The 11,975-nt window shown below is 34.8% G+C and overlaps 1 protein-coding gene across 4 annotated transcripts in view; it reads right to left on the bottom strand.

The window, feature by feature from the left end:
• LOC107671887 (transcription factor CP2) overlaps nucleotides 1-11,975 on the bottom strand; it is a 19,909-nt gene that overhangs the window by 5,792 nt on the left and 2,142 nt on the right. For 2 of the 4 annotated variants that reach the window (XM_016464887.1, XM_016464886.1), the window contains 13 exons: nucleotides 11,208-11,359; nucleotides 10,105-10,181; nucleotides 9,797-9,902; nucleotides 9,529-9,635; nucleotides 8,981-9,133; nucleotides 8,713-8,823; nucleotides 8,206-8,294; nucleotides 7,989-8,037; nucleotides 5,576-5,617; nucleotides 5,233-5,326; nucleotides 4,890-4,980; nucleotides 4,021-4,127; nucleotides 3,480-3,622 (listed from right to left, as the gene is read on the bottom strand). In XM_016464887.1, coding sequence (XP_016320373.1) covers nucleotides 3,480-3,622; nucleotides 4,021-4,127; nucleotides 4,890-4,980; nucleotides 5,233-5,326; nucleotides 5,576-5,617; nucleotides 7,989-8,037; nucleotides 8,206-8,294; nucleotides 8,713-8,823; nucleotides 8,981-9,133; nucleotides 9,529-9,635; nucleotides 9,797-9,902; nucleotides 10,105-10,181; nucleotides 11,208-11,359 — 1,321 coding nt within the window. Of the gene's footprint in view, nucleotides 1-3,479; nucleotides 3,623-4,020; nucleotides 4,128-4,889; nucleotides 4,981-5,232; nucleotides 5,327-5,575; nucleotides 5,618-7,988; nucleotides 8,038-8,205; nucleotides 8,295-8,712; nucleotides 8,824-8,980; nucleotides 9,134-9,528; nucleotides 9,636-9,796; nucleotides 9,903-10,104; nucleotides 10,182-10,838; nucleotides 10,889-11,207; nucleotides 11,360-11,975 lie in introns of those variants that run through there. The other 2 variants (XM_016464889.1, XM_016464888.1) reach the window with 2 other exon arrangements.

The following is an 11,975-nucleotide window of genomic DNA, read 5'->3' on the forward strand; positions in this document are numbered from 1 at the left end:
AGTCACTGATTTTATCACTGAATCATTCATTCAATTGATTCGTTTGAACGACTGATTCATTCATGAATTAAACACCGCTGTGTTTGCTTTTAGAGATGCACAGTAGCTGAGCTGTTACTATATTTGGACCTATTTTCGTTAAAGAAATAGAGCAAAATCAGGCAGTACTTGTTTACTGAACTGTTGTATTGAATCAATATCACATTTGCAAACTCCCTTAATAATTATTAAAAGCTGTCACTCTCCTTATCGCGATCTGTGGGCGCACAGAAAATGAGAGCGCACGAGTGAGTTCTCAAGGCTCAAAAGCACATGCAAATGATACGTTCTGTCATCTGTCATCGTGTTATAAGCGCGGACCCTGCGGGAATGAGTACAATTGTAATTAATAGCTGCAATCCCGCGCTGAAATTCAAGTCCTGCTCTGTGTTCTCTGCTAATAACCCAACTGTGAATGATGCGAGCGGCGTCACTATGTTGTCACTGAGAAGCTGCAGCCGTGGCCGGGAATAATTTTTGGTGTGGCGGCAGAACAACAACAACAATGCGCTACATGTTTCTTTTCCCCTAATTTTTTTCCCAATTGACAGAAATCCGTCGTAGCGATGGAAAACTTTAATCCCTGCATAAACAACATTTATTTCAAATTTAATTCAAGCACTTTCAAGGACCTATGTTTGTTTTCAAGTACTTTCCAGGCCTTGAATCCACATGTCTGAAATTCAAGTACTTTCAAGTACTTTCAAGAAGCGTGGGAACCCTGTAACTGCTATCGATGATGGATTGATGACGAGCGATGCACTGCAAGCACTGCAGCAAATTCTGCAAGCTCTGCAGAAATGGCCTTCGGCAAGTAGCTTACATCTCTTGCAATGCATCTTCAGACCAAACAAAGCGAAACAAAGTGTGAATATAGCTTTAAGCTTGCCCTCTATTAAGTAGCAATAGGGTTAACGTTGCACAGGAAAATGGAGGGTCACAATCCTGGGATTACTATCATGCCTCATCGTTGTTGTGTCCTTGAATAAACTACTGCCTTCTAGGGACAGAGCCCAAAGGGACAACTTTAACATGGGTTTGTTAGAGCAGTGTTTCCCAACCGGGGTGCCGTCTGTCGAGAGCAGGGGTGCCGTGCAAAAAATAATTTTTTAATATTTTTAAATTGCTAAAATGTTCAAAAAAGCAGCCATTATATAATATCCATTTCTGATGTAGCCAATAATTAGAGATGCACCGAAATTTCGGCTTCCGAAATTTCCGTTCATCCGAATCGGAACAGCAAAGTCCACTCAAAAATTGAGCCGACAGGAAACATCGATGTAGTACAGTATTGTTTCTGTCTGCAATAGCCCTACTGTGTTGTAACATGGTGTGGTATATGGGCAACTCTGGTAACGCTGCCCTCTCATTCATTGATCTGCTAACCGCTATGTTATGCTCACGTGTTCTGATAATAATAGCTTTCTAGGACTAAACATTATTTGGATAACTGGTTAAAAAAAAAAAACATAACCCTACTGTTAGACCTACCTGAAAAACTAAAAAGCAATTTATTTAATTCGAACGCCTGTCGTTATTTTTTATTTGTGCTATCATTATTAATTTCTTTATTTGTTCTTATTTTATTACTGACTGCTTACTTGTCATTTTTTATTCAATTCAAAGTTTGAAATCAAGCTATCTCGTGCTACTGCACCAAAATTACCCCACTGTAAAATTAAAAAAACACTGAGTGAGCAAAAATTTGTGAGATAGCTAGTTATAATGGTAATTAAATAATGTTTACATATGTATAAAAGCCTACATTAAAATGTCATATAAATTGATCTCTTCATTAGAAATTAGCCTACTGATTGCCACCATTGATGGACAATTTTTTTTAATAATATTAAAAATATCTGTATGACATTATATTCTGCAGTTCTTCCCTGTTGTACCAAATATCTATACATTTCAAATGATCATATCGAAGTTAGAAATTCAAATATTGTGACAAAATTAATTTTGTAGGGCGCCACAAGTTTGTTAAAATTTCCAAAGGGTGCTGCGACTAAAAAAAGGTTGGGAAACACTGTGCTAGAGGATGAATTTCAAAGTTCAAGTAAGCAAATTTCAACAGTAAAGTGATCTTTGCCACACTTGTAAAGTGAAGGGAATGTTTTTATAGTGAGCACAGGTTAGTGCAAGGAAATCTAAACAAATGCAAGTTAAGTGCCTATACCAGGGGTTCCTAAACTTTTTTTGTCAGCCGAACTGCTTATACGTAAAACATTTACTTGAAGAAATCCCTAAGATTACGTAAATATTTAAAAAATGTAACAACACATTTGCATATTCACAGTTCTCTCTTGGTCAATGGTCTAATGACATGCAGGCAAACAGATTAAAGAAGAAACTTTTTTTCAGTAAATGCTTTATTTTGGTTGTTTTTATTTAAAACTTATTCATAAATAGGGCTGCACAACTTGGCCAAAAAACTACATAGCAATTATTTTGTCATGTATGGCAATTTTAACAGTTATATGATTTCATCTAATATGAAAATATCTCTTACTGATACTGCTGAAACCAACTAAGACCTCTTTCAGGATCTTTCTTATTATTATTATAAGTTTGAACTCTAATATTAAAGAAAGCAATATATTACTGTTGTAAATTACAGTTGAACTGTAAAATATAAAAATTCTATTTAATAATTATAAAATTGTTTTAGACTACAAGTTACCAATATTTATATCTTAAGAGATATAAAAAAAAAAATTTTTCACCAAAAAAAATAAAATTCTGTTGCCATTTACTCACCCTCAAGTTGTTCCAAACCTGAATGAATTTCAACAGTTGTTGGTCCCCACTGACTTCCATGTTTTGTTTTTTTTCCTATACTATGGAAGTCATCAACTGTTTGGTTACCCATATTCTTCAAAATATCTTCTTTTATGTACAACAGAAAAAAGGAACTCAAACAGGTTTGGAACAACTTTAGGATGAGTAAATGACGACAGAATTTCATTAATGTGTGAACTATCCCTTACTACTTCCCTTTCAAACATTCAAACTCTTGAAGCTTTTAACATTTCAAATCTTAAAACGTTTATTTTGGGCAATACTGGTGGAATTCTGTGAACTTCTATCTACAGAAATGTTGGAAATTATGCAAATGTGTAAAAGCGAACCAAAAGCACACTGGGTTTCCAAAACTTGCAACAAGGTGCACACAGCGCAAAAGACTATGCTTATTTATTTAAATCGTAGCCTTTGAATTGATAATTGCGCTAAGCTATATTGTTATTTCTATTTTATTTTCATTACTTGTATAGCCTCATTTTTTATTTTAATTTTACATTCCATTCAATCATTAGCTTCTCATCAACCCACAAACCTCCTGCAGTTCCCTTACAAATCCCTAGGGCTTCACGAACCCCATTTGGGAAACTCTGGCCTAAGCATTGAAGAAAAAGAAAGCCTGTGGAAGCCCTCACCTCATCACTGACTAACACATGGATACCAGTGGGTCCCTGCTTGAAGATCTGACTGATCTGCCGTGGAGAGATGCTGAAGAGCTGAGCCAACTTTTCTGTCAGTTCCACAGCTGTTAACTCCTCCAGATAGATAGCATGATACACTAAGATGGGGGTAAAGAAACATGAGACCTTAACCAACAAACCACGACAGAAAAAAGGGAAAGACAGGATACAAGGGTCACAAATCTGGAAAATGTAAAAAAAACACCTGACAACATGAAATCAATACAGACTTTATATTTATTTTCCCTGATTATTTGACCCCATTTACCACATGTCCTAAGTCTTATTATGCATGATTCATAAGTGCACATTATTCTAAAGAAAAAAGCATCACTGCCTCTAAAAAGCTTTTCTATTTTGCTGACATAACCAGGCCGTGCAGGTAAGGAAAAAAATGATTACCTCATAATATCACAGCCTAACATTCCATTCCTACAAACACTTTGAGCACAAATGTAATCACGTTTGATCTTAATATACTTGATGTCAAACTCACCGAAGAAAGTGTTGCTAGACCCGTCTCCGTTCTCATGTTTCTGGTGCTGTTCACGAGCCTGTTGGGACTCCTGGCACACATAGATGGTGAGCCTTGGACGGACCACCCTATACAGGAACATACACATACACAGTATATGTAAACATCAACAGCCAAGAAAAAAAGCAAATTATGGAAACTGAACAGAAGGATATTTATAAAAGCTAAAATGTGATGAATCACGCTTTCCAGAAAATATAAAGCAGTACAACTTGCTGCAATGGCTGCTGAAATTTCAGCTTTAATATCACAGAAAAAATAATGTATTACAACAGAAAGCAGTTATTTTAAATTGTAATAATATTTTTACAATATTACCATTTTTATTGCATTTTTTATCTAATAAATGCAGCCTTAATGAGCATAAGAGACGTCTGTGTTACATACATACATACATAATTTAGTGTTATTCTAGTATCATTGAGAGACTTTTTTTTTTTAACTAGTTTTTATTTTTATATTTTGAAATTAATTTTAGTTAAAAGTCTTAGTAATTTTGGTGTGTTTTGTCTTCTTTTTAGTTTTTGTTTTTTTTAAACATGTCTATAGATTTTTATTTATTTATTTCAGTTAATGTTTATGTTTATCTGACTTTGTCGCAGCCTAGAATTAAACTGCTGGTTTTGTCTGGCCAGAGGAGAACAGCACACTATTTCGACACACTATTTCCCTTTTTAATAAAGTAAAGTAAAGTAAAGTAAAGCTGCTTTGACACAATCTGCATTGTGAAAAGCGCTATATAAATAATGGTGACTTGACTATTTAAAGTAACAAAAATGTTTATAGTTTTAATTTTAGTTAACTAAAATATCGCTGCAACGGACTCTTACCGTCCTTTGAGTGCATTAAATAGCCGAATACCATCAGCAGGTCCACAGATCTGGATGACATCCTCTCGGGTCAGTTTTAGCAGATCGGCCCCTGAGTGACATCAAAGGACCGTTAACACACTCACACTAGAATTTTTTCATACTATTCTGAAAGGTAATATGAAATCAAGAGGTACATTACATTTTTCCTAAAAAACATTATGATAAGAAAATGAGATTTGAGAGCATGTGTCATCTGAATGAGAGTGATGTAAGGAATAGTGGGGCACTGTATGGTTGCTGAGTGAGCAGAAGCCTGTATGGAATGTGATGCACACTTATGTAAGCCCAGTCGTCCCTTTACCCGAGAAGTTTGAGAAGAGACGGCAGAATGGTGAAAAACGGTTTCTATGGAGCCACTGCTGTGCTTCCTGTGGCGTTGCCGTTGGCAACAGATTCTGTTTGTTCGAGGGCAAAGAGAAAGGACAAAATAGGCCTTAGCACACTGACCATAAACTGATAATAATTAGTCTGTTTTTCCATTGTACAGTCCCTGTACTGAAGTCAGACACTCCCCCTTAAACTGTCCGGCCTGAGTTGAACCAAGTTCATAAACAGATTTAATAAAACCTTTGCACACCAACCAAGTGTTACCTTTGGCAAATAAACATTTCAACATATTCAAATTAGCAAATAAATTCATGTACCTGATTGCTTTCACTGTCTCTTGTAAGTAGGTGGGCCGACAACTGTAAGGCAGAATGTCTCTCAGTTTTAAAATCTCAGATTTGTCTCGAGTGTTATTATCTTGTTATGAGGAAGCATGTGGTGACTAACGGGGCTTATATGTTACAAACGAAAAAAAACCAAAAAAAAACCAAACAATGGGCTAAAACCTCACATAACATCAGCATATAAACTAATGCAAAAATAATACAATGTTTGGAGTCATTTTAAAATCAGTCTATCAACATACAATCATAAAAGCATGAGGAAATCAAAATAGATTTGTTACAGGAAAAGGTGCCAAACTGAATGATTACTGTACTGTAGGTCAGCCTGTAAAAGTTGATTTAAGGCTGTTCACATTTAATTTGGTTCCTGTATCTACACATTACGGTTCAAAAGTGTGGGGTCAGTAAGCTTTTTTTTTTTAAGTCTCACCAAGGCTTCATTTATTCATTTAAAATACAGTACAAGTAGTAATTATATTTCACAATATTCCTATTTAAAATAGCTGTTTTCTATATTATTATAATTAAAAATGTAATTTAATACTGTGATGGCAAAGCTGAATTTTCAGCAGCAATTATTCGTCTTCAGTGTCACTGACATACATTTTTTTTAGCATTCTTTAAAGAATAGAAAAGCATTTGTTTGAAATAAAAATCCTTTGTAACATTACAAATGTCGTTCCAGTCACTTTTGATTAATTTAAGGCATCTTTGCTGAATAAATGTACTGATTTCCTTCAGGAAGAAAAAAAAAAAACGAACTTGAACGAGTGAATGTGTTATTTTTTTACATAATTTTTTTAAATTATGTAAGGGCTGGGCAGTATGATAATATAACAGTAGAAATGTGTCAAACTGTAGATCATGTTATGTCATAGTATTTCTGTGGCACGCTTTAAAAATGGCAGAAAACTCAAAAAATAATAATAATAATAAAATTACATTAAGTACTTTGCATTATAAATTACACTTATACATTTATGTATATATATAATAATTACATTTAAATGAAATTAATTATATTAAACAAATATAAAATAAACATTTTTGGGTTGAATTTCCAGCAGAAATAACTAATATTTAGGTCATACTGCCCAACCCCATCCCTATGCTATATTATAAACTATTAGTTCTAACAAAAAAAAGCTACAAAGGGCAACATACACTCTGAAATGTGCTAATGAACATGCAAAAGCAACAAAAAAGCTTTTTACAGATAATTTTATAATAGCAGCTGCAACGATATGAATGGAAACAAAGGGTCTTTGATGTACGATTGTAGTTCTCCTGACATTAAAAATGTACATGGAAGCATGCCTTCACACACTATACTGAAGGGTAGCTATTGACCATTCCATTTCCAATACAGCTCAACTACTTAACTAGTTAAGTGGATAGTAAGATCAGTTATGAACTAAATCCCACACAAATGCAAATGGAACACAGATACATTTGCTTGTACAAACATAAAACATTGTTCAAATGAGAAAATGCAGAATGCATAAATGTTGTAACACAAGAGAACACTGGAATGAATCTAACCAAGACCATGTCTCAGTTTGTAGTAGTTTGCCTTTCATATCTCATGTGTGTATATATATATATATATATATATACACTGAACAAAATTATGAACGCAACACTTTTGTTTTTGCCCCCATTTTTCATGAGCTGAACTCAAAAATCTAAGACTTTTTCTATGTACACAAAAGGCCTATTTTTCTCAAATATTGTTCACAAATTTGTCTAAATCTGTGTTAGTGAGCACTTCTCCTTTGCCGAGATAATCCATCCACCTCACAGGTGTGGCATATCAAGATGCTGATTAGACAGCATGATTATTGCACAGGTGTGCCTTAGGCTGGCCACAATAAAAGGCCACTCTAAAATGTAAAATCTAAAATGCAGTTTTACTGTATTGGGGGGTCCGGGGGGGGCCGAAAACCAGTCAGTATCTGGTGTGACCACCATTTGCCTCACGCAGTGCAACACATCTCCTTTGCGTAGAGTTGATCAGGTTGTTGATTGTGGCCTGTGGAATGTTGGTGGATATTGGCAGGAACTGGAACACGCTGTCGTATACGCCGATCCAGAGCATCCCAAACATGCTCAATAGGTGACATGTCCGGTGAGTATGCTGGCCATGCAAGATTTGTGAACAATATTTGAGAGAAATAGGCCTTTTGTGTACATAGAAAAAGTCTTAGATCTTTGAGTTCAGCTCATGAAAAATGGGGGCAAAAACAAAAGTGTTGCGTTTATAATTTTGTTCAATGTATATAGACAGAGTGATGCTAATCCTAGAATGTCACTAGAAACGTTTAATGAATGTTACTGAGAGCAGTGAATCTCAAATATGAGAGAAGATAAACACAGACACACTCACATCTGCTAACTGTGCCACAGGCTCCGGCTGGTGATTGGGTGAACCATTTCTGCAAGGCAAAACCATAAGCCATTAAATTAAAGTAAATGTGATTCCAAAGAAGACAAATGATTGCATAGTTTTTAATCGAAATATAATCAATTGCTATTTTCCTATTCAACATTCTATTTAGCTTTAGCATTATAAAGCTCAGACAATGTTGATGAATGTTTCCTACCCTTCATTCACAGGAAAGCTGTTGTGGGTGCTGTTGAAACCTGGTGATGGGGAATTGTTGACGTATGTAATCTCAGGCCACGGAGAGCACTGGATAAATACAAAACACCAGATATCATCACAATCAAAATCAACTGGGAAAAAAATAAATAATATTATAAATATACTAATATAATATAAATGTAAATAAAACACATAAAAATATAAATAATAAATTAAAATCTCTAACTAATAACAGAGACTAATTAAATATTTCACGTAAATATTGATATAAAACCAATGCTTTCCAGGCAATGGAGAGAACTGAATAAATACACAACACACAAAATATTATCACATATTAAAAAGCAATTTTACAAAATACAAATATTAAAACAAAGTAAAAGTGTTTTAAATATTATAAAAATATGAAATTAAAAACTATAATATTAGAGCGAAATCAAAATCTATTATTATTTTTTTGACTATTCATGCTGAACTCAAGCTTTCCAAGGAAGCAGATACACACCTCAGTGAGAATGGTGGTTTCATATGAAGGCTGGTATTTTTCCTTTTCCTGCGGTGCTCGTTTCTCCATTTTTTCTCTGTCTGTTTTCTGCTTTCTGTCTGCACCTTTAGGCTGAACACAAAACAAACCTTGTACTAGCATCTAATTTTCTAAGAAGATCTTGTTTCGGTTGCAAGATTACACAAAAATTATGCTGCACTCATGAACAGTACTTGCATTGAAACTTGCATAGTCACATTGTAAATGTTTATCAGAGGCCTCAGCCCACCTTAAAAACTTTGATTTGGCAGCTGGCGGAGTGCAGATGCTCAGTGTACTCCCCGGCCTCATTCTCCTTGAAAGTGTCGATTTGAATACGGAACGGCACTCCCTTCTCTCCTCCATGCTTACGCATGGTGAACTCTGTGCTTATACAATGGACCTAAACAAAGAAGACAATAATAAGTGAATGATATTTAAAAATAAATAGAAAACTGTGTGTGTCGATGGAATCCACTGTTGTTTTGGACAAAAACAGTTGAAATATTCCTCAAAATATCTTCTTTGGTGCTCCACAAAAAGAAAGAAAGTCATACAGGTTTGTAATAACATGAGGGTGAGTAAATTATGACAAAATATTCTTTTTTGGATGAACTATCCATTTAACACAGTCAAAATCCTTCCTAATGTCATTGACAAAGTACATTGAGTGTGTATCAGTGGATAAATTAAAAACACACAAACACAAACATGGAACCTCATGTTGGGATTTCTAAGGCTCCACTCACAGTGTATGGGAAAGTTGTTCTTGAGGTCAGCAAAAGCAGTCTATGATACCTGAATAAAAACAGAGGTCCTTTTCGAGGGGTCCCAGAGGAACTCCACAGTGTTGAGCTGTGTAGGGTTTGCCCTGGGATCAACCACCCCTACCGACATCGGGATATCTGAGGATTTCAGTGCAAGCATGTTATTAATGTCTAATTCCTGCATTTCCACAACACTGACAAATTGGTAGCAAATGTATCTTTAAGTGCCAATTATTCACAGTCATCTTATTATACTACTGATTTTACACTTTGTGTTAGCAGTGGGTAACAATATTTACCTAAATCAAGGATTCTGTCTCCCGGCCTGTTCCAGCGCCAGCCCTCCAGCTGCTGGTGTTCAGTGTACTGAAGGCGGCGATCATGAAACACAACGCGGATGATGCTCTGCAGGGAGTAACCACAAGAAAAACAGTGGTAGAGATAAACCACACATAGTCACAAGAAGCACATATGATTCAGCAAGCTCAAGCAGAACACTTAAAGGATTCTCAACAGCTAAAGCGATTCAGCCTTGATGCAAGCATAATCCTGTATATGGGAAGCATGAATTATGGGGGACGAGAAAGAACAGCCAGAAAATCCTCACCTTCACCATTTTCCCATTGATCTCAGGAAGTTCCTCCATTTTCCGATTGTCCAGCATTCGAATCTCATAAGACTGTCCTGCAGCCGATGGGGGAAAAATTTAGCAATACCAGTAAAAACATTTTAAAAGCAGTTTTTTTCCATACATTGAAAGTGAATGTGGACAGACGCTGTTAAGATAATAGATTATATATATATATATATATATATATATATATATAGATAGATAGATAGATAGATAGATAGATATATATACACACAACTGTTTAAAAGTTTGGGGTCAGCTAGATTTTTATTTGAAAAATGTCTCTTATGCTAACCAAGGCAGCGATTTTTTTAACAGAAATATGGTAAATAGAGTAATACTGTAAAATATGATTGCAATTTAAAATAAGTGTTTTCAATTTTAATATATCTGAATGTGCAATTTATTCCCGTCATTACAAAACTGAATTTTTAGCATCATTACTCGAGTCTTCAGTGTCACAAGATACTTTAGAAATCATTCTAATATGCTGATTTGCTGCTCAAGAAATATTTCCTATTATCAGTGTTGAAATGTTGCTGCTTAAAATTTTTGTGGAAACCTTGAATACATTTTTCAGGATTATTTGATGAATTTACTTGAAATAGAAGTCTTTTGGAACATTATAGATGTCTTCACTGTCAGTTTTGATCAATTTAACATACATATCTTTGTAATAAACAAATTAATTAATTAATTAATGCACTGACCTTAAACTTTTATACAGTAGTGTATTTTCTAAGTCTTCAGAAGCACAAACCGTTTAAACTTCATGAATAATGTATGTTTGTGTATTACACTGTAAAAAAAATTTTTTTTTCAAAGTTATAAATAAACAAAGATTAAATGGAGCACGTTTTACAAGAAAATACTATTTCAGTTTGTATACTTTTAAAGTTTCATGTGTAATTCAATGTGTAACTTGCTATTTCTTTGTAATTGTTTGAGAAATTTTCAAGCAATTCCAGCCTGAAAAATTGTTTCTATACCATTTTTTTCAGTGTAATAGATTTATATTGACATTTAATATAAAGCTAAGGAAAGTTCAGATGTTTTTCAGCCAGTGTTGCTGAACAGACCTTGATTGAGGTAGGTGAGCGTCTCATCGTGCAGTTTGACAGCAGGAGAGGTGGCGGCACACAGTACATACTGGAAGGGAAGTATCTTATCGTCACTCTCTGGAGGTAAATTAGACTCCTCCTGTTTAAAGATGGGGAGAGCTAGCACATCACTGCAAAACAACAAGAGAAAGAAAAAAGTGAAAAATTATAGATTTTTACAATTTTTGGTTTACCATACAGGAACATTTCTAATGCTACTCAAACATCTGGGAACAAATCATCACAGATGGAAAAGCAGGACTGGAACATGTGGTTTATAACACACAACTATTTTGTTCCCTGGAGACCAACTGATGAGGCTAGACAGAGTGACTCTATCTGCCTATCAACATGGGAATGCATTTTACTTCATCCATTTAAAATCAAAGATTTTTGTTTTATAAACTAGCAGAACAAAATATCGTATGCAGACTGCACTGCAGTCATGTCGTACAGAACTTCAATTTGTCAGTAAATTAAAACATGTTTAAAAACCACTTGACACCCTAAATATGGAATAAAACACTTAATCGAAGCCTACACACAATGACATCGGCACAAACAGACCTATACTTTTCTAAATGCTTAATTTTCTGCACAACAGTTATGTAAGGGGATACAAGACACAGAGTGTGCCTCTCTGGAAGGTCAAGACACAAAATGTGCCAAAACACATTCATCATGACATTCTAGGGCTGGACGATATGGCCAAAATTTATATCACGATATATTTCTTAATTTCGGTCG

This window comes from Sinocyclocheilus anshuiensis, unplaced genomic scaffold (genome assembly GCF_001515605.1).
Source record: "Sinocyclocheilus anshuiensis isolate Anshui unplaced genomic scaffold, SAMN03320099.WGS_v1.1 scaffold1089, whole genome shotgun sequence".
Taxonomy (NCBI): Eukaryota; Metazoa; Chordata; class Actinopteri; order Cypriniformes; family Cyprinidae; genus Sinocyclocheilus; species Sinocyclocheilus anshuiensis.